The following is a 23,165-nucleotide window of genomic DNA, read 5'->3' on the forward strand; positions in this document are numbered from 1 at the left end:
ACGCCTATTTATTTCAACAGTGTAGCATACATGTTTACAAACCAGAACGCCACGGTCAAAGATCAACAAGGCATAACACAGGTTGAAATGAATAGTAGAAGCAGCTAGGCGTCGTAACACGTTAACAGGAGGCCATTTTGAATCGTGTTTCCCGTACTTTCGTTGTTCCCCACTCTCTGGAACCGGAAGAATCGTGACTAGGCCTAGTTGCTATTATAGTTGAGGCCTCCAGTGAAAAAGTGTTTGGTTTGGAACAGAAGTGGAAAAACGCCCTTCAGAGCAAAAACATGGTATCAAACCATGTCACTGATCTTCTTTTCATCACTGACATGGCGTGTTTGGATGAAAATTACATCGATTGACCCGTTTACTTCTTAAGATCCTCGACCTGTGATAGCTTCCTGAATTTCACGGCACTTATTAACACATGTCATCACTATCTGCTACCTTATTTAGCGATCTATCTGGCGAACAATGTCGGTGTTGTTTAAGTTGACTCGTTCATTTAAGTTTTTCTACACTGTCAGGCTTAACATTATTATAAAGTAGATTTACTGTTTAATCTGGTGATGTTATAAAAAGGGTAATTGCACATTCATATAATGTCGATAAACACTCTGTGACCGCAAGAAGCTTGTAATTAACGACTGGGTAATAACAAACCATACATTTATACGATTCTCCACGTTTGCGAGTTTAGTTGTACCCCCCCCCCATTTCACCGACGCATGTATTCATGTCAACAGACCCGATGTGTAAGCAAATAAGTCAGTCCAGTATTCCAATAAAACCTGCATCTAATATGTACCAATTGTATGCAAATGCTACTCCTTCATTCAACAACCAATGACATTACGCACCCTGAACATTTGGCACATTGACCTCGAGATAATCGATCTGCTATGCGCTTGCTATAAAGTTAGGTTAGAGATATGTATCAAAAACTACACGGAATCTAGAAGTGTTTTTCTACTAGTAACAGTATGATCAGAATATTTTAAATGCATTTCTGACAGGATGTAATTTTTTATTAAATAGTTAAAATATACTTTGTTCCGAAAGAATAGCTTATTGTAAAAAGAAATGAGAAAATGCTAATAAGAATATAGCCGAGCTTTAAAGGCGTGATGTACATTTCCTGTTTTATTGTTTTCTATTTTGAAAACAAAAATCTTTTTCGTTACAGACTCATTCAGAAAACACACTTAGGCCTACTCGGCTTTCTTGATTCTTGCAAATTAAAAACAATCTTTGATGAAACCCAAACGATTCTATACATGGTAGATATTGGGTGCATTTAATACTGAGGCAACACTGTATGTGATAAGTGTTTGGTTTATGTTTTGCTTTGGTGCTAAATAATTATATCGTAACATTGGCCAAACATTGAAACATCTAAAAAAAAACGGTGCGTTTGCGTCAAAGTCCCTGCAAAGCATTGTTTCATGAAAAGAACAATGCCGTAAACTTCAATACATGAAGAGTATTGGAAGATCCACATACTCCCAATCAGATCACGTGTTTGGATTGTTCTAGTTTTCCTCTAATCAGTAAATTTCAGAAACAGCAATTTCGGCTTGAGCAACATCAAAGTTGCAAAGTGTGCCTTTGGAAATCTGCTTCAACTGTGTGAACAATGATGTAACCAACGTGGATATTTCCCTGGTATTTTTTTGCATAACTGAAGTCAGGGCATATTAAAGACTACCAAAAATTGCCGTTCAAACTGCACATCTAATAACTACTTAAATCCACCGTTGGTGATATTTTTCTACAAACTGATACTCCCACAAACCCTTTTCCTTTCATGTATTGGAAAATATTACAAAGACCAAAATCACAAACCCTCTTTACACTGACAGCTGACAATCGTTATATTTACGACAATTACTTGGAATCAACAAAGAATATTCACAAGTATTGTAAGTAAACATTTTAAGCATCTGTATAAATATCGCAAAATAACGATATATAACAACTAACACATGAGACACAGTTTGGAAGCTGATGTTGATATTTTCTTCGCCTTTAGAGATTTCACAGATGTCATTTGGCTAAGAGCCCTTTGTTATTTTGGTATTGAGAAGGAAAATATCCATTACCAAAACAAAATTAGAACAAATCTTGACAAATGAAAGATTAAATAGTAACAGCACTTCTACAGCTCTGACGTATTTGCAGCGACAGGTGCGGGCGATTTTAAGACACACTCTCTGTTTAGTTTTTGCCCGTCATTGTTCGATTACGCCGAGTGCTTTTAAGCTATTTTTCAGGAGCAATCCAGATTTTGAAGCGTAATATCTGTGTCTACAGTGTACTTAACGGTAGACACAAGGCGCGTATCCTGACTCTGACCGTAAGAAGAATAGTGCACTAAAGCAGTGTTGAAGGAAATACTGACCGGCAGTATGCATTCAGGCAATTAGCGACCTGGCAGATGACTACGGATTCTTTCTATACGAGAAGCAAAGAATAAACTCAGAGACATACTCAGCTGGGGGTCATAAGTAGTAGTGGGTAGTCGGATCGGGTACGGTGAGATCATTCACTGCTGACCGTTACTCATTAGAATACTTCCAGACTGATTCTTGTGCATGCCTTACGTACGTCCGATTTGATATGTCATAATTTTCCTCTGCAACAACTGACATGAGACTATGATTACAAAAGAGGATCGAAATATAGTTAAGTTCAGAGACGATTTATCACACTTTCTATATTCACAGCCTCCTGGAAAATGGAAAGCCAACCGAATACGGATGGGGAGAATTTAATAGTATTCAATGGCTAATCCGTTTCTCTCGAGTGTCTCCTTGATGCATCTCATGTCTTTCTGCAACAAGTTACAGAATTTCAGTTTCAACGTTTGAAGATGTATCAACCCCTTCAAGTAAACTGCCCATGAAGCCGCTGTATCACGTAGGTCATTGGAAGACAGATTCAGTGCAATCAAGTTTGGCAGATATCTGAGTGATTCGGCAGTCTGTCTTACGTGCTCCCCTTCCAGAGAACAGCCCTTTAAGCTAAGCTTCTTGAGGTTTGTTAACATCTTCAATTGCTGGCACCAAACTGGGGAATCGCCCAATCCGTTGCGAGAGAGATTTAATTCTATCAAGCTGGGTAGGCAGCTTAACGACTCCACGATGCTATTGATATCTTGCCCTTTCAAGAAGCATTTCTTCAAATGCAATTTCCGAATGTGCTGAAGCAGTTGGAGATGAATGGCAAATTTATCAGCATGGCCGCCCAAGAGAGAGTTACTAGAGAGATTCCATTCGACAAAGTTGGGCAGATCACTCAGTGCGTGGCACACATTCTTGACGTCCAAATCTGTCAAGACGCTGTCACTCATGTCAAGGATTTCCATTCTTTGCAACTTAGTTAGGTACATACACCACCATGGTGCAGGGCCTTCCTGGTCAAATCCTGGATCGACTTCTTTCTGCCTTGTTCTTGACCTTAACGAAGCTTGAACAAAACAAGAAATTCCCGATAGGTAGCTGTTACGAGAGATGTTCAGTTCCAGGAACTCAGTAAGATCTTGAAGACTTTCAAGTATATCTCTCATGTCCCGTGCTTTCAAGGAGCAGTTACACAAGTCGAGCTTCTTCAGCTTCTCAAGCTGCTTCAAGTGTTTTGACCACCGATCTGCGGCACCTCCAAGGTCATTGTTGGCAAGGTTTAATTCGACCAGACTGAGTTCACTCAATGCTTCAAGAACATGTACAGCACCATCCCCTCTTAATGAGCAGCCACTCAAGTCCAACTTCTGAATGTGGGACAACTGCTTGAAATAGATGTTCCAGGTCGTCGCCGTGCCACCCAGGTGTCCGTTTGAGGCAAAATCAAGTTCCGCTAAATTTGCTGCGCTCTTGAGTGAGCGTGTGACAAGTGCCACGGCCTTACCTGTCAATGAACAACTCTCTAACTCCACGGACCGAAGATTTGTCATTGCGGTCATCGCGAAAGCTAAATCTTCATCAAAATTTGTCAATTTGCAGTTTATAAGGACCAGTTTTTGTATCTTTGCAAGGTGCCTAGTGCCATGTTCCTTGTCATGCTCTGCAACCCGCTTCAGGAAGTAGGCCAATGAGATGAAGAGGTCACTATCATCCCAGTCACGGCCGTCGAAGACTATGTCTGTAGTTATGAATGCATCAGTGAATTCCTTTGGAGGGAGAAACTTGGACCGACCCTCAAAATAACAATGGAGGGCCAACTGACCAAGCGTCGAGTACAGTGATAGGTCATCCAGAAATATCTCGACGAACTGCTTCAGTACTTCAACCGTGCAATCCTGGTTGTCACCACAACAGAAGCGTAGAAGGTACTCAAAACCTACCGCATCTCTCGAAATGACTTCATAGAGAGTCGTTCGAAATGTTTTAATGTCTACTTTCAACAAACTCTGCAAGTACTTAGCAGCAGAGAATTCCTGGAAAGTCGGGTGAATGAACTGTATGATGTTTTGAGTACGCAATCGCTGAAGAACTTTCTGTTTGGTCAAAATACCCACCTCCAAAGCTTTATCAAGCATATTCGGTTGCTTAAAGTCACTTTTTTTGACAAAGGTATCTTGATTTTGAGACAGAAAGCCATGCTTTAAGCCGGCCTCACCAATTCCAATAACAATATCGGACATTTCTTCCTCTGGCACCCCTTTCGCATTGAAGATGAAATACATTGCATCTCCAAACAAGCCTGACAGTGTTTCCGGGAGAGTCTTCTCCTCTCTCCACAGCAAACACATGAACAGTAGCAGCATTGGCGTCCTTGCTAGGTGGAACAAGACGCCAGAAGACCGAATCTTGTTCAAAATCCCTTCAGCTTGGGCAGCTCCACCAGCCACCTGGATAGGCTTATTACTCTTCCTTCCATCAAGCCCCAAGAAGCCTTTCTCCTCCGGCCTGAAAAACTTGTTAACATATTCCACAACGTCATCGTCACTGAACCCCAAGATTCTGACATGCGTGAATGGCTCACGAACCAATTCGTGTGTTAGTAGCTTGTTGAAGTGAGAGGGTCGTGTTGAAACGAGCACGGTACAACCTCTGAACACTTTTCGCTTCAGGATCTTCAGGACGGACCCAAAAGAGGATCTTTCGAGGTTGGTGGTCATGAACTCATCAAAGCCGTCTAGCAGAATGAGAACTTTGCTGACGTTGCCCGGGTTTCTAACGTACTCTTTCAAGGCATCTTTCTGTATGCTGGTCTCCTCGTCTAACAATTGACCAAACATAGCCTCAATGAGATCAGAGCTTTGCTCAAGCGCTGACATTTTCAACAAGATAAGAAGTTTAAACCTTTTTAGTGCCTTGCCACAGGCCCAGTCGTATGCCATTTTGTGGAAAAGTGTTGTCTTCCCCGTACCGTGTAAGCCGTTTATAACTGCTACCAAAACATGATTATCTTCTTTTGTTTTCTCGAGGAATATTTCCTCGTACGATTCCAAAATGGTACCACTGAAACTCTCAGCTGCCAGACTGGTCTCCTTTAGTCTCGTTGCACCCTTAGCACCTAGAGTTAGCCGTGGTCTCGTGTGAATATCAGTAATGTGTTTCATGTCATCATGTACCCACGGGAGCAGGCTGACATGGCTACACGAATCTTTGTAGTAATCCTCTAGCGCAGCCGCACAGGTTTCACCGGCATCACTGACACGACGGTCCGATATGAGTCCTTTGGTCCCTAGAAAAGGAAAAAAAGATAGCAAGCATCAGTTTTGCTTACAAAAAGAAAATACAAATAATGAAGAAAAAACGAGAAGTTTGGTGATTAGTTTAAAAGTAACGATTCCCGATTTTTCCCCCCAATTTTTATTGTAAAAGGTAAGAGAACCTGTTCCTCATCAGAAGCAACTTATTAACGCGAAGCTGCCAGCAGGGTTGAATCAGTTGGTAAATGATTTTTTTTACCCCTGAGAAACACAAATTTTATCCTCCATTTCCGAAAATCGTAGTTTAGCCTCATGACTGAGTTTCGTCATGTGACGTCATGTTTCGTGCCGAACCTCAGTAAAGATGCAGAAAATGTGACACACTACAGAATACTTGGTCACCTACAGGCCGACAGATTTCAAAGCTCTGGATATTACCAGCTTTTATTTCTTTAAAAGTGCCATAAAAAGTAAAAAAAAATCTCTAATTGATTTGACTTTTCCTGATGGAAGAGACTCAAATTGTGGGGTGTGACTTCAGTCTCCTTGTTAAAAGGAACGTAAACTTTGCGGGCCATAAGGACCCTCGTGAACCAGAGACTTGTACCTAAAGTATGCTGTGTTTTGGTGTAACATGAAAAAATACGGTTGTGGTCGTGGTCAGGATTTTCTCCAAGAGGCATTTATCATCGGTGTATAGAAAAGGCATTAATTTCGAGGTTTTTACACAAATTCTGACAGTCATCTCCCGTCCACCTTTTCTTTGTCTCCTTTCTTTTATTTTTTTTTCTTTTGTTATTTCATTTGTCAACCCCTTACGCAACCTCCCTCGAGATGCACACGGACATTGTTAACTCGTCCAATTCTTTGTGTACCACGTTTCCAATTCAGCACCTCATAAAGCAGTGACATATCCATTACGACTTCAATTCACACAAGTTACTTTTACACAAAACCAAACCTGCATTCACTCTACCAATACCTTGTAGTAAGGCGGCAAGATTTCTCATTCCAATAGTCTCTGATGCCAGAGCATCATATAGAGCCTGGGACTTGTTAACGCCAGCTGGTTGCCTTTGTTTCCAGTCGATGAGGAGGCGGTAGGTTTGTTCTACCACATTGTTCGGAAAATCAGCTTGAAGCTGCAGCACTGTGACATTTTCAAGGCCAAGTTTCGCGGCCAGCCCGGTTAATTTCCTTGGGTCGAAGTTCTGGGATATTGTATACAGCGTGTTATCCGTAAGCTCCTCTGCAAGAAATACGAACAAACAAAGGAAATACAACAGACGGAAAATATCTATTCAAATTGTACAGAAGTAACCCCCCCCCCATACTGGAGCGGGTAAACGTGTTAAACAATGACATAGTATCTTAATCATACGAATGGCATGCAGTACGTTCAGAACAATGTTGTGGGTACAGCATACCAAAAACTCCCCAAAGGATCTGTGCATTTAATCTGGTAGCTGTTGTCTATACAGAGAAAAATTAATGAAGCCAACAGGAGTGAGCATAGTACACTGAAATATTTGGCTCGTCCGCAAGGAATTATGTCTATAAAACACATGTATTTGTTTTCAATTCCAACAAGACGTTAAGGATTATAGGGTGCACGTTTTTGAAAGGCAATGCATTTCTGTTATAAGAAAAAAGTTGCATTACCAGCTGTAAAGTAGGAACGAATAACACTCGTGTTACCACAAAATACACGCTGAAAATACACTGAGAAAAGTATCTCTAAGACGGTTTACACTGATTATTTCATGTCAACATTAGTAGCTTTAAAGCTTGTTTTGTGGTAGGGAAACTACCACGTCTTAAACGTGGGTTAACGATGTTGGACAGCCGCCCATTATGGCGTGACATGTACCACATCGTATGACGCTGTCAAATGTAGTATGGTAGCATTTTGCTGAGAAAATCATTTATTTTTAATGACGGTTGGTGGCGGGACGGTGGGATGAGATGTATATCAACAGAAGAAGTATTGCTTGAGTTATACGTTCTTGCGATGCATTCCTTTCATAAGAATTATTTTCCTCTCGGCAGTACTTGACTGCCAGGAACAGAGAGGGTTTAAATGAAATGTCACAACGAAATGTCACAACGCAATAAGTGACATTTCAAATTCCAACTCTAACATTTATCTGCAGTTTCTATAGTGCTTCAAGTCAGCAAAACACAACATTAATGCTTCAGGAAAGTTACAATGACGTTTTTGGACCCAGGGTGCGCTGCTTAAATTCTTCAACGTTTTCATAAGTGTGGAAAAGTGCACGTTGTGCACATGATGCATCTCGTTTAAGAAATAAACCCTTCTAATTCAAAACACATGCTAGCAAGTTAAATGTTATATGAAAAGGCCTTTCTTTGAAAAAAGATACCTTCTATGCTTCCCACAGAACGTGATGTGGTTAGCTGGCCGGACTGGTCCGATGTCTCCTCGGAGCCTACAGTCAATCCGATGGCACAAGAGGTAGGAATACTCATGAGAATGTATCATCTGGTAAAAAGGATGGACTCGAGGGCAGCGATATGGCGTGAAGAATTGGCATTTATTCCGAAATAGAGATGTTTCTATTTCACAATTAAATAGGTATTGAATAGGAAATAGGTATCTTATAAAACATTTTTCATTGAAATGACGCAAAGTTAGATTATTTTTGTTTTATAAACGAAGATTTATATCAAGGAAATGGTCTTACGCCAAATACAAACTGTGGCATTAGTGTCCTATTTGAATATAATGCAGTGAGGGGTTTTTCCACTTTGGTAGGCCATTATTGGGAAGTACGACGTCCCTTTCATCACACACTGCGAAAAAGTATTCTAATGCAAACTATTTTACCCAATGTTTCTGCTGCAGCATCGTTACTGGCTTGTTTGTCTGAGGTGTCTGTTTGATTCTCCAAAGTTTTTTCCAGGGTTATCGGAAAATGTTGATCTTTTTGCGAAATTCCTGCAACAATGACATATAGGGTAACTTGATGAACAAATATCAACTTAAACAAGAATGGCTTATGATTTATATTTTCAAGTGAAATTGTCTGACATCAAGTAAGCAGCCGAGCCCCTCAATCTTAGATCATTAACCAACTATACTGGCTGCATTAAGTTCTTTCAAGGGAAATGTCTTTAAGGCAATGTCTAACACCAACCCTTCACCACGTACACCTGCATATTACAATTCATTCCCTGCTCATGCTGTTGTCAGCATACCCACACATTTGGGGATATCTGGTTAACAGCTAGAATCTGATTCTTGGTTTTCTATTAAAATCAAATACAAAAAAAAAAAAACATGACTGTGCACAGATTTACCGTGTAACTCAATAGCGAGATCCCTCCTGCCAATCTTTTCCAGCGCCTCCCCGAGGCTTTCTACTTGATTGAGGCGATGCACTTCTTTCCAGTAGAACAGCATGAAGACAATTTTGGCTGAATCGGTTTTCAGCACATCACTTTTGCAGAAATCGATATTTTCCCCGGATAAGCCAAGGTTTTCAGCCAACCCCTGTAGCGATGCGTAGTGGAGTCTCTGGGCTATTTTGCTTAGTGTGCGTTGGGACAGCTCTACCTCTGAAACAGACCAAAGGAAGCTTAGGTAAAATAAAATATCCTTATTTGTGATTCATGTTTCACAGAAAAGATATTGAAAAACTGTTCATAACAATGTACCTTTCGGAGAGAAAGAAAACGTGTGGCATATATCTTAAAGTCTCATTCTCACAATGTAGACATTATTTGTAACTATTATAAACAATATTTGGAAACAGAAATTATGGATCACCTGGTGTCGTTGCATCCAATGTTGTTTGTTCTTGTGGTGCACCTGCTTCATTCTTCAATTTTTCATCTGCAGACATATGACCAGGCTGGTTTGATGCCTGGACGCTAGCCTCGTGTTCTGCATAATAAAAAAGTGAGACCCTGTATTACACCAGAATTGCACCTACATCGGCATCGTTGTTTTGTATTTACGAGAAATGTAAACAGAAGGAAGCTTGCTTGTAATTCTTATTGAGCATAACCTCTAAGTAAACTGTTCAAGAAAATTTTTAAAAAGGCTTCATTTAAGCAAAGAATGTGAAACTGTTAACTTTCTACACTGTTGGGCTTCCATTGCCCAGAGGTTAAATCATTTTTACCACGTACAAACAGCTGCGTAGCTTAAGAGAAATATTTGTGGATAAAGTGATTCTGCCAACTAATTCAGCCAACTTGATTTTTGCAAGTTTCTTTCTTTTTTTTTTCTTCTTTTTTTGGGTAATAACCGGCCTTACGGTAGATGATATGATCTCCATTTCTTAGCAAAAAGTGGTGTGATTTAAATTTTAAAAGGGCATTTTTAAAGTTCATGCGCTACCTTAAAAGCTACGTAATTATGCATGCTTTAGCCTACTGATCACCCCAAAAAGACTGATGCAGTTCGCCCCTCCTACTGCTCATGTGAGACATTAACACGTGCCACCAGGGCATGTTGCTGGATGCCCGACATAAATTACAGCTGTGAGAGGTCAAACGACCACGGGTGTTTAATGGACAAGTCTGTTTCCATCAGAACTGCAGGTCAGGGTTGTAAAGGCATATTTCATTCTACCCTGAACTGTAAATTTGGAAATCTTTCTAGCTCCCAGAAAAAAAAAACACATATAAACAAGATTAAAGATTCAAAATTCAAGTTTATTATTGTCCATGCAAAAATTCACATAGAAATTTACTTTCCATTGGCTTGTTGCAAAGAGTAAGTTATTGCATTCATCAATGTTACAGTCACAAGCAATAACAAGACAACGAGACTGCATTAAAGTAGGCTGTAACATAAATGGCAGTCACAGGCTACAAAGATAATAATTTCCTTAATGACATTGCATATTCTCACCCTTTATTACCAATGAAAGTGTGTCGGGGAAGGATATCCAAATAAATAAAGTACCGTCTCACATTTGCATTTTAACAGTTGCGATTGAATTTAGACAAAATGACTGTCTGTATCGAAGCCGAAATGTGAGTGGGGGGCACAGACGAATCCAAGAACGAGTTTGGTTTGGTTTTAAACCAAAACAAAAACTGCTTTGCATTTCGACAATGGTGTAATTCTGATAGCCCTATACACACAATGCTTTATGAAGATTTATTACCTCGCAATTCCTTCATTAGATGCCCACTCCCAATTTTCTTCAGGACTGTGCATAGTCTATCCACGTGATTTCCAGGCTGCCTGTCTCTCCAGCTAAGGAGCAAGGAGAAGAATAGGTCTACTTTTTCCTTTGTCTCCAGTATCCTGCCAAACGCCCGGAATTTTGCAATTTCTTCTTTGTCGCAGCCAAGACTTTCAGCCAACCTCACTGGCGCTCTGCTGCGGAGTTTCCAAGCTATCATTTGTAGTGTTTCCCTGGATATTCCGTCTGCAAAATGGTTTGGAAAAATACTTTTGTCACACGAACATTTCGCCTATGTGTTATATCATCATTGCTAAATTACGCCCAAGTCGGACATTCGCAATGTAATTCGCCCGAAGTTCATCTTGATGCCACAGGGGTTTCTCGTATTTTATAATTTTCGGCTGTACACCTTCCCAGTATATCATGCTAATTGAGGTAAAGCCTGATTAGAAGATGGTAAACACGCATCAGATTTGCAAACGGTCTTTATTCACATCGAAGTGTCATTATGTTTCATACGCGTCCGGGAGCTTTGGGCTTTCCTAAAAATGATTACTTGTCACCTCGTCTGAATGCAGTGCATTTGCACTTACTTCTCAAAGGATACAGGAGTACACGTTTACTCAGTATACAGCAGCTTGTCTTAATTCTTAGTAAAAAAAAAAGAGAACAGACCAGTTTGTCAAATTACTCAAGTGTGTCACGTGCCTGCTTTCCTATATACCTACCCAACTTAACGTTGGCTGAAGGGGTAGGCCCCTCCCTATATGGGTTTTTGTCAATTCGACGTAATGGTGACACACAGCAGCATTTAAACTTACGCTGTCTCTTCTGTAAACCAGTCGGTTTTCAAAAGCAACATATCCTCTACACGTTACCCACCAGCCTCCAACGCACCTGCTTCTTGGAGGGTGTCACCGTGGGGCGTTTGTTCCTTTCTCCCCTGGCGCCTTCTCTCTCCCCCGTTCCATTCAGCCATTGTGACTGGACGAAAAGAGAGAGCAAAGATAAAAAAAAATTTCCAGGGGAGTGGGGGTATTTTCTCACAAATCTTCAGACGACCTGACTTCCGTATCACAGTTTGAATTTCAAGCATTGGAAAGTAAATGAGGAAATCGTTTGCAGTTTCTAAGGAATATGTTCCCATCCACATTGCCTATACCCTGTGTAATCCTAAATACATCTTGCTTAGAGATAATATGGCAACGTGTCGCCACAACAAATGCAAAAGAAACGTCACGAACATTTTATCCCAGACGGTCAATGGTAATGAGATTTGCCAAAGTCAATATTTCATCACTTGACCGGTGGTCAGTGTTTTTGTGGACTGCAGACGATGAACAAGTTGCCTGTACATGTATATCTCGATTTTGTACCAGGTGCAAATATATATTTACTTCTACAACGATCCTATATAACGGGAGAGCAATAGTTCCAAAGTTCACACACGTCCATGTTTCGAAATTTCTACACCGACAAATTTGCAAACGACCCGGTTTCAGATCGTGTGACCCATGCAAACCACTCAAACTTTTTTCAATAATACACATGCACGCAAATTGCATGTGTATTGAATATAACCACATTACTGATCGAAAATCAACGTACTGACAAAACTTCTCGATCAAGCAATGCATGTTTGGTTGTACATTGGGCTTCATGTATTAAGAGATGGCCCGTTTGACATAGCACCAGCACTAGTAGCCTACCCCGCTCCGCACATTCATGCCTAGAGCCATTCTAGAACTAGGCCCATAGAAGAAATATACGAAAGCTACTTACCTTAGTTTATCCCAGCAATGGCGAAAGGTGCATGATCACGTTTAGTGTGAATTACAAAGGCTAATAGGGTCGGAAAACTCTCACAAAATCCACATTTTGTCAGTAACACCAGTGAGTGCAGTACGGTACAAACTATAGTTGATTTTTGTTCATTTCAGTGCCCCCTCGTTGCTTCCGTAGAATATTGCATGATCCTCAGGATTGGAAATACTGCACATGTAATTCGTTGTTCACATGCAGGGCATTCTTATACAGTGACAGTAAAAGTCCACATGATCTTCATCAACTGAATCAGTCGGACATTTCGTCTGGAGAGAAGCACAGGCATGGATGGCATTGTGAGTCTCAATGTTGGCGGCTGCCTGTACGCTACAACCCTGCTGACAGTGACCCGCTACCCGGATTCCATGCTGGGCGCCATGTTCAGCGGTGAACTCGACCCGTCCCGGCGTGACGCAAACGGGGCCTTTGTCATCGACGGGGACGGGCCAGTCTTTCGACACATCCTGAACTTCCTTCGGCGAGGCAGGCTAATTCTTCCAAAGGACTTCCAGGAGTGGGATCTGCTGGAATCCGAGGCCGACTTCTACCAGCTTGAGGCTTTGTCTGAGGCAGTGAAGGCCGAAAAGTATCGGAGATTCATACCGGAAGACGCCATCGAGGAGAATTTTGAGTTCATTGAGATATCTGTTTGTGAAAACCTGAGTTACAAATATATTGGAAGCGAGAACTATTTGAAAAGTTCACGTGATCTGACAGAGTTGCTCTTAGAGCGTGATATACTGGTATCAAATATTTCAGAACATTATCGAAGCGACGGACGAATGCCAAAAACGACCTACACAATTCAAGCGAGACCTGGTAGTGGGAGTGATTTTCAAGCTGAATTTGAACGTCGAAAGGGATCGATATTCCGTGAAATAACTACTGGACACGGGTTCAAGATGAAAAGACGTTCCTACACTACGTCTCCTTACGGTGCGAAAGAATTCAAGTGGACATTTTCCAAATTCAAATATCTTTAGTCTTTAGGTTGTTCCACGCTGAATCAAGAGGCAGTTCTCAGAACACACCTGTCACAAAGCCACGTGGGACAGAATTCTCGAGCTCGGTAGATGTGTTTTCAGGAAAGAAATGTAGCCAAATGTTTACAATTGAAACTTACGAGGATTTAATAACAAACATTTGCTTCCGTATTTTAAGCAGCAGTAAAAGGAGTCTGGCAGTTTTTACATAATACATGTTCAAAAGAGTGATCCCTGTTCGCCACTTCCAAGGTTGTACCTTCTGATAGACCGTCGCGGCGTTTCCAATTTCAGTCTTATTCCTGAACGTACAGTATAAATTAAAAACCCGTAATGGGATGGTACCAGGTGATTTGGAGGTCGGAATGAAATCGTAGAATATAGTCTGGTTCTTTGAATTTAACGTTTTCAAATAAATACACTACGTTGGGGAAAAGACTGAAATTGGGGACGCCGCGAATACAGTGCATTGGGGTGTGATCCCTGGCCACAGGCGTTTCAGATTTAATGGCTCCTTGCTATAGATTGTTCATCGGTAGAGCACTGGTACAGTGTTCCAGGGGTCGCAGGTTCAGATCCCACTCTAGTCAATTTCTTTGTTCTTTGACAGTTTTAATTAATCAAGGAAAATATAGCTGTTACAAGGTTGTGTGAAGGTAGTTGAGGTGCTAGTATGTATATTGTGCTAGGTATTAAAGTGATTTTCTACATTTTTAGTTGTTCATACTAATTGAAAGATTTTTTGCAATCGCACATTATTTTTAATGACAGGAAACAAAGCACCAAATATCTTGACAAAAAACGAGTGATTGCTGAAGGACAAGTCTTCAATTTTGTGGGAAGGCAAATCATTCTTGCAAACAAGCCATGTACTATTTCAAACAGTCATTCAGGCTCATGTTCTTTGCTACCTGACTAAATAAACAGCATTGATTAATCACAAAATTAGAAAGTATATCTTGTCCATAAACTAGACATATTATTAATCAAGAATTATAAACTAGAATCACTATGTAGATCTTTAGTCGATAACACATTGGAACAAACTAATTGATTTTTGGCATTCACTCCCTACTCCTTAAAAAGCAAAAGAAACATTCCAATAAACTTCGTGGATGTAAGTTTCTTAGCTTGTCTTTTTATTATTACAGTTGATATTGAATTAAGAAGCACCCGTAAAACGAGGTGAAAAGAAACACCTTGGTAAATAATGACAAAAAAGCTGAACAGTTGTCGCAGTTTTCTTTAAGTAATACTTAAAACCCTTCTATTTCCTCGATGTATGTTCCAAACATGTTTTCCAACCATTACCCCGGCTTCTTTGACGGACAACTAACCTCTACCTTTGCGTGGAAGAAAACTGTTGTCTTGGAACACATCTCAAATCGTGATATTATCGAAACGTTGCATATGTATCAGTATCGACAAAAGCGATCCATTAAATTTCACAGCTGAAGGACACCACACATACAGTCTTGCATCATGTGAAACTTGTAGAAGAAATCATTTTGATGTGTGCAAATACTGTTGCCCTGTTTGATCTTTTTTATTTTCATTTTTTTTGTGTAACAACTGGGGTGAATAGGGACTGGATGCCACGAGACTGCAAACCTCAACCTCGGGCAGAAACGTGCCTAGCAGAGTAAAGATGTCGTTAAATTGGTTATTGCAACTGTAAAGCGAGGAATGAGCTTAACAATATAGAATCATAACAGAATGGTATCCATTATTTTCAGACACCTCAAGCACTCACCCTTCACAAAAGGTGGACTTTTGATTTCTGCAAAGATCTTTGAGGATTACGCCTTTTTGAGAGTCCAGAAATGTGTAGAACGTAGTAATCCATTACATACTCATTAGAGAATTATAATTCTGCCAGTTTTAGCAGTATTCGTAGCCTGCAATGTAGCAATGCGCTTTAGAATGTTTCACTGAAATGCCCCAAATTCAGTTTGTTTAACAATGTTTTCCCAGACTGAGTGTAAATCACGAGAGACCACGCCAATGCTGTCATGTATGATTTCAATAAAATATCCTCGGTTTAATTGAAACGAGAACACTTGATGTAGTAAGCACGCATTATTCCAAGTATCTCTCGGAGGACTACCGTAAAAGCGAGGTTAATGCTCATATGATATTCAATACTACATCACGTCAGTGGTGTAGTTGAGTTCGTAATAATCCAAGTCCAATCCAAGCTGAGTCCGTGGACTAGAATTGCCTATCTGATAAGCACACACACACGGCAATTCGTACACACTAAAGAAATACCACCAAAACATCGCTGGATATCCGACACTTTCTCCAAAAGAATGAAAGCTGCAGGTTGAAGCCTGTTATCTTCTTGTAACTCAACTATTCAATTTCGAATAGTGCAATTTGTCGGAATTCGTAATTTCTTTACGGATTTTACGTCAGAAATATAAACACTTATGCCCGGCTGACAAGAAAATACGGCAATTTCTGCACAAGAAACACCACCCAAACATAGCTGTATGTCCGACGTTTTCTGTAAACCCGTGAAGTTGCGGATTTGTAGGTTATTTCAGGTTATAGTCCACCTACTCAGCTTCCAAACAATGTATAATTTGTCTGGAATCGTCATCACCTAACCACGGAATCGAAGAGTCGTACCCATACGTAAACGCATATATACGGCAATTTCCACACAACCAAGAAACAACATGGGACATTCCGTCAAAACCCATGGAACTTCGAGATATTTTTGTTATTCCGTGTTTTCGCCCTAGTGTTTAGCTTTGGAACAATATACAATTTGTACAATGTACACTTTTTTGTACAGTGTACATTTTGGCTCCAGTGAGTCTTTGAAAATGGACAACAGAAAATTCAAGATTGAAAACCACAACATAGTGCTCCTTCACCCGCATTCATGGCATAGCAGGCCCATAGGGAGTCGAGTGCAGCCCGACAATGCCAGCCCTAGATCTGTTACTGTTGATTCATTAGTAACATTCACTGCGCGCCTACACAGCTTTTTATACTGAGATCACTGAGAAGAAATAGACCCAAACACTGTCGGGACGGTTTCCTCGTCGAAATTAAGGAAATTAAGATTAAAAGTGAAAATAAATCAGCATCAGTCACTATATTCATACCTAGAAAATTACCTTGTGGGTTCTGCCCCGAGGGAAATAAAAAAAAAATGGTGAGGGAAAAATCCAAAAGTTATGCGGTGTTGACCAAGCATTCAGGCGCACGGACTCCTGAAATTCGCAAGGAATCGCAGTTACCGGCTTCCATATAGGACTCTTCTGGGTCTCGGGGTCCCGGCCCACCGCACTTCCTCCCTGCCCATCCATTTAACCCCAAAAGGGTTTGAGCGACCATGCAAGGGAGGAACGAGACAGGCCCCTAAGCCCTGGCCGCCGAGTCGGCCATACGTCTCGAACCTGTACTAAGGTGCTCACCTGGACTTCGCGGACAGTCCCAGCCGAAGAGCTTACCCGTTAGGCTAAGGTACTGCTGGTATTTGACGGGGTGAATTAGAGCTCCTTATAGCTACTGACCGGGAGCAAGCGTTGGGAAAATAAAAAGCCACCTCTGGGATTCGAACCCGCCGGATAACGATCTGATAACCGCGAGCTTAACCACTCGGCCATTTCAGAGATATTGCTTTTAGTCGTTCATACAAAGTAGATCAGTAACCTCATTGCACAGAATGTTGCTGCGTAAAGACAGAGGATTAAACGCTACAATAGTGCATCACAAGCAAAAGTACACATTCAAACACCCAAACAACATTTGGTCATCAACATTAAATGCTCTCCCTGACAGCTTCTCTGAAGTATTTTTAAATGAGCGTGCATCAATATGGGCAAGTACCCTGACCACGTCGATACACCTGTCTATACATGTCCGAACTCTTTCATAGTATTATGTGAATGACACGCCGTTTTTTCCCTTTTGGGGGCCGGGTGGGGTACACGCACACGAATTTCTTGCCCAAATTGTCTTGGTTTTACCAAGGACTCTTATTGTTACCGTAAAGTTGTTTTCCTTTTATGCAGTGTTCACATTGATCTGTTCCTGATCAATGATTGATTCAACAACCTTCACTTCCTGTTTATTTTCTGTATGTATAGTCTTTACTTAATGTTTATCTTATTTGTTTGTTTTTCTTTTGAATTTGTGTAGTACAAGTTTGACAGTTAACATTTAAGTGCTTTCCAGCTAAGATTTTATGTTTCACTTTTTATTTCAAATTATTGCATTTCTACCTTGTATTCAGTATATAAACGACTTCTGAATCTCCATTTTATGCATTGTATTAACATAAGTTTCTCTATTCTCTCGCCAGATTTGCAAACAGTTACTTCAATTAATTTTTCATTTTGATTATGGTTTGAGAATTTCTAGTTTATCCATGCTGAAATTTCCAAGTAATACTTCCACTCCTCAATGCACGCAGTCAGCAATTCTACGACCACAGAGTTGACCACAGATTCAAGAAGTTACACCACCCAGCTTGCACCCCACTCTATATGTGACCCACTCTGTGAAAGTGAGTCTTAAGTAGCCAGAGCCACTTTTTGAGTTTTGATTGGAAAGAGCAAATTGAGTATTTTGTTTTGATGTATCAATCAGACTGGCATCCTTATGAAAGTGGATGTTCCATGGTGAACAAAGCTGGGGGTCCCTATTGGTTTACACTGCGCAAAATTATTCTAATGAACCTTTTACTCCAACGTGACTCTGGCAACTTAAGACTCATTTTCACAGAGTGGGTCACATATATAACCACGCTCAAAATATTCCATCGTCAGTCTTTCCCCCAGTCTTCCCTCCTTCTTCAGCTTAGTCTTCCTCGCTGACTTCCCGCGATATTAGTCCGTGTTTTCTTGAATAAAATACTCTAGACCCAATTATCATTGTGACAGTGTTGTTTCTTCAACTCAACTTTGTCTTTCCACGCTAGTAATTTCAGGTCCTTATCCACACCTTACACTAAACCGTAGGAAAACGCTTTCATTAAATGTTCTCTAGTATATCAAGCAGCAAAGAATAGGCCTACAGTTGTTTTTTGTTTGAAGGAATGAAACTGGGGACTATATTTCGTAGCATGAAAATATATATTTTCTTCTAAATTCAGACTGAAATAGTTTGAAAAGAACCTCTTCCAACACATAACTCGAGTTACATCTCGATCTGACAGAGAGAATCTTCCTGCAATTCGTCTAAGTCCTTATTTTCAGTCGAAAAGAAATAGAAAGAATGAAATTTCATTCGTTGGAATTTAGAAAGTTTGGGCAAAAATGAATAAAAAAAGAATTAGAAACTGGGAGTCTTTTCATGCATTCATTGAATAACTACCATCGCTACAAGTATTGTGTCCAGACTGGCAGTAGTGTGTGGAGAATCACATTGTGCAAAGTGGGCCTGGTTGCGCATTAACTTGAATGCCAGGTGAATTTTCCCCGTACAGGTATTTCGTATGGTTTTTGTGTGTATTTGGTTGGTTAGGAGAAGCACATATCACCAAAATGCACAGGAACATTCTTTTAAAGCTATTTCACCATTCTCGTCCGTTCATTTCTATTGCATAAGCTCTAACCTCATGGTGTTTATAAAGGAGATGTTACCAAAGATGGTCACCAAGAAAAAAAGAATCTTGAATCATGTCACCATTTGACGAGACTTTTACTTGCTGGTGAAAAATGGTGATTAGGACAAAATTAACGGGGTAATATCGCCGAATCAGCGACGCCAGCTCACTGTGCTGTTCATTCTCGATTCTACTTTTGTTTTGTCAAGCCCTTGCACCACAAAATGCTCCAAAACAGGATGAATGGGCGGATTAATTGTGTTTGCCGGGAAGAGGCCATTTTCCAATCAGCTTGCAGCTGGATTGGGCATGCAGGTGACTTCAGTCAAAAGACACCTAAAATGCCCAACACCTCAGACTGCTAACACCGCAAACAATGATGCACTGCATTGAAGCAAATTGATCTATTCGCTACACTCTTCTCCCGGATCGCCTTCTAACAATTAAAGAAGCATTTCAAAATGTCAGGAGTGTCAGCGCAGAACAAATCCAGCATATCAAAACGTCACGCCAAACCTTCGTCATTGTTTCTCTTTTTTTATTCTAAGTCAATGGATAAAATTAGAGGCGCAGGTTTAATCACCTTAAGTGATTGAATGTACATGTATTCATTTTTTTTTCGTTTCAATTAGTAAACAAAGGATTTTTACTTTATCTTGTTTAAATTGCTTTCCATGGCATTACTTTATAAACCATGCCAAATTACCAACAAAGTAGTAAACATCTCTCAAAGACGAATATCACAATAGCAACGTTAATATACTGTCGTGACGCTTATCAAACAAAATCATTATGTTAGCATTGTCACCAGGTGTACAAAATTGGTATAAAGAAAATGCACAAAGGACGAAACATGTATACATTTTTATACATATCCCAAGACGAATAATTTTTTCCCATACTGCAGGGTATAAGTGGTCTTATTCGAAGTCATAATCTCATTTTATTTTTGACCGATCTACGTCTGAGTGTTACTGTATAAATAAATCACCAAATGAGAATTGGACATGTCCCCAACCGCCTCGTGTCACATGGGACAGACTTCATTCACGTTACTCTCGGATTAGACCATCAAATTAATATAACTTCATGAGCTAGCGCATCTTTGGTTTACAAAATGCAAATATTTTGCTTGTATGGTTTACTTTGAAGAGCTCGATTATTATTATTTCCACACTTGCATAATTATGTTATTTGTTAATTGGCGCAATCGGAACACTGTGCAGCAGTTTAAACAAAATTCGAAGTACAAGAGGGATTTTTTACTCTATAATGTTGAGAATCAAATGAGGCAGTTATACATCAGAAACTATCACTGGTATCCAAAGCTGTTATAGAGAGAGTTGCGACATGAGTGTCTCAATCGTTGGAACCAAAATGGTGCATAATTATGTGTCAGTGCACATAGACAATAGCACACAACAGCTGCACGATGCACACTGTACACATAATGAATAGCCATTTTGGTTCCAAAGTCTGAAGTTGAAACAGCTCTCCTAGTATCTACCATGGGACTTTCGGGTAAATGTCCATGTCAACTCCTGGATGCTGTTATTCGGATCAGACGATGCACTAGGCGCCGCCTTCAAATGGAATCCCAGTTCTGACATCTGTCGGAACACTTCCATGCGAGTCTGTGAAATATTTGGACAGTCGCAGCCCTGTTTTCCCAGCGAGACACCGTACCGACCATTCTCGCTGACTTTATTTAAGATATCACTGCGCCTGAGTGGAAACCCGTCTTTCAAACTGTCGTGCCTGCCAAGAAACTGCAAAAGAAGCGGTATTTGCTCTAGGGTATTGCGAGTACCAGTGTAAATGAAGTGATTTCCACGGACGGTGATTTCCAGGAACTCCAGGCTGTCTTTCCCCGCCATCAGCGCTCTCGCCGCGTCCGTCAACTCTTTCAGTTGATAGAAGTCCGCTTCAGAGATCAGCAGGTCCCACTCCATGAAGTTCTCCGGGAGAGCCAACTTACCCCGCCTAAGGAAATTCAGGACGTGGCGGAAGATGGGCCCGTCTCCGTCGATGACGTAAACTTCGTCGTCATCATTAGGATGCGCGCGGATATCCTGACTGCTGGTAAACATGACGCCCAGCAGCGAGTCCGGGTAGCGAGTCAGGGTAGCACGAGTTGTGGTAAAGGAATAACCGCCAACATCAAGCTTAACTGTGTCTTCCATACTGTTTGTTCTTCTGGCCTGCTTCTGCTGTAAATAACGTAAATTAAAACTAGACCATCAGTTCAGCGCACGTCCAGCTGTGTTTGTACCACGATGTAAGGGGAGGTTGTAGCTTTACTGCGTAAAAAATAATATAACTCGATCTTGGTTATAAATCAAAGGTCAATTTTCAGTTGGATTTTTTTTTTTTTGCAGTGTTATCATATCAGAAACACAATTTACAATTTTGCTTATCAGAACTTCAGCTTGTACTCTTGATAAAGTTTGACACGATAAACAAATGTCTGGTAACAATATATGAAAATCAATTCAAAACTGGAAAATCCATGCTCAATTGCTGAAGCCTACCGTATAAATGTTACAATTTTTCGGATTCCCCCGGTCGGACTTCTGGGAACTTCTGTAGAGTAAATGTGCCCCTTTGCCGCCGTGTTAAAAGTCCGCAGCCACATCATGCCGACTGCACAAATGAGAAAAAACATGATGCATTTAGATAAACAAACTTCTTGGTTGAAGCATGAAGCTCGTATAAGTATACAGACAATAAACTCAAACATGAGTTTTCCACCGTGACGCACTGAAAACCGTCTTCAAGCAGGCATCATCACCAGAGCAACGCACTGAAGACCGTCTTCAAGCAGGCATCATCACCAGAGCAACATTTCATAAAACACTTGTCCTTGGTTCACACATAAATTATATATTAGGCCTATTCCATTTTTAAAATTTAATTTTCACTTTTGGTTTAAATTGCAAGTCAGTATCTTTTACGTGTAGGCCTATGTGTTTGTGATCATTCATAGAATTATCTCAGTTCATACATACATCCTTTGAAAATGTAAAAGAATTAACGAGGTTGTTTTCTTCATCTCCATATTTACAGATAATTTTATTTGCTCTAAAAAAGGAATCAGGCACAAGTATGGCACTCAGGAGTATGACTGAACTCGGAAGTTGTGTGAAATTTCGGATTATTTGACAAAAGAACTCGACGAGTCAGTATGCTGAAGGAATATATTTAGGCCCAATTCCTCCAGATAACTTGCTGTCGTCTCAATGCCATCGGCAAGATGCGATTAAATAAAACTTCAATGTACCGTCATCAGCTTATTCATGGGCTTCCTTTGTTGGTCATTCGCTCGTCACCTATCGCCGATACAGGGCACTGTATGGGATGGGATGGGTAAATGCGCTTCACATATTTTTGTAAAGGAAGAAGTCACGGCTGGGGACGCGCGCAGTTTTGTGTACACGTGCTGTCCGGATCAGCGCACGTCCAGGTTTTACATGTACTTACTAGGCTAATAAGGAGCAAACGATCTGTCCCCTCTTTTTGCAAACTTTGTATCCATTGACGTTTGGTCCTCTGTTGCTACTCAGAGAGGAATGTTTCAAGAGCCTACCCCCCCCAAAAAAAAACCCCAACACTACTTTTGTCCTCCCTCCATATGCCTTCTCCCTCATTCACCTTTGAACCCTCACATTTACTAACATTTTGCTTCCAGCGGGCGCCCTTACCAGTTAACTGAACTTGCTATAGACACAGACGCATAAAATTATCCAAACTTCATCCACTTATTTTGCATCGCCACAGTCGGTACATTTTATTTTCATAATTGGAATTTAACGTGATTGTACATGTAAATCGGCAACTCAGACCAGCATGCCGATGGCATTTTTCACTTTTGAAGTTCAACACTGTGAGCCACACACTTCCCGTTTTAAGACCAGCTAACAAATACGGGTGGTTCAGAATAGTGCGTTTCCAAGAGTTTGCCACGCGTTGGC

At 40.6% G+C, this 23,165-nt stretch overlaps 3 protein-coding genes across 6 annotated transcripts; 1 reads left to right on the forward strand and 2 right to left on the reverse strand.

The window, feature by feature from the left end:
• Nucleotides 1–1,125: 1,125 nt before the first annotated feature.
• LOC110990540 (NLR family CARD domain-containing protein 4-like) lies at nt 1,126–12,744 on the reverse strand. Of its 3 annotated transcripts, none has more exons than XM_022255586.2 (9): nt 12,604–12,744; nt 11,719–11,805; nt 10,798–11,064; nt 9,447–9,563; nt 8,978–9,235; nt 8,505–8,615; nt 8,041–8,106; nt 6,639–6,905; nt 1,126–5,688 (listed from the first exon to the last, which is right to left on the reverse strand). In XM_022255586.2, the coding sequence occupies exons 2-9, from the start codon at nt 11,798–11,800 to the stop codon at nt 2,771–2,773; spliced, it is 4,086 nt and encodes a 1,361-aa protein (XP_022111278.2). In that variant the 5' UTR covers nt 11,801–11,805; nt 12,604–12,744; the 3' UTR covers nt 1,126–2,770. The 3 variants fall into 3 exon arrangements, with proteins under 3 accessions (XP_022111278.2, XP_087001884.1, XP_022111279.2); XM_087145758.1 differs by having other exon boundaries at nt 11,704–11,805; XM_022255587.2 differs by lacking the exon at nt 12,604–12,744 and having other exon boundaries at nt 11,643–11,778.
• Nucleotides 12,745–12,929: 185 nt separating this feature from the next.
• On the forward strand, nt 12,930–14,749 carry LOC110990541 (BTB/POZ domain-containing protein KCTD6-like). The gene has a single exon (XM_022255589.2). It carries the CDS (start codon nt 12,930–12,932, stop codon nt 13,626–13,628), a length of 699 nt encoding a protein of 232 aa, XP_022111281.2. The 3' UTR covers nt 13,629–14,749.
• A 4,971-nt stretch (nt 14,750–19,720) lies between these two features.
• Nucleotides 19,721–22,819, reverse strand: LOC110990543 (BTB/POZ domain-containing protein KCTD6-like). 2 transcript variants are annotated; one of them, XM_087145768.1, is made up of 2 exons: nt 21,726–22,819; nt 19,721–21,401 (listed from the first exon to the last, which is right to left on the reverse strand). In XM_087145768.1, the coding sequence occupies exon 2, from the start codon at nt 21,375–21,377 to the stop codon at nt 20,691–20,693; it is 687 nt and encodes a 228-aa protein (XP_087001894.1). In that variant the 5' UTR covers nt 21,378–21,401; nt 21,726–22,819; the 3' UTR covers nt 19,721–20,690. The 2 variants fall into 2 exon arrangements, with proteins under 2 accessions (XP_087001894.1, XP_022111285.2); XM_022255593.2 differs by having other exon boundaries at nt 19,721–21,404.
• Between the last annotated feature and the right edge of the window lie 346 nt (nt 22,820–23,165).

The sequence above is a fragment of the Acanthaster planci genome, linkage group LG14 (assembly GCF_054643075.1).
Source record: "Acanthaster planci isolate LZ-2023a linkage group LG14, COTS_SCS, whole genome shotgun sequence".
Taxonomy (NCBI): domain Eukaryota; kingdom Metazoa; phylum Echinodermata; class Asteroidea; order Valvatida; family Acanthasteridae; genus Acanthaster; species Acanthaster planci.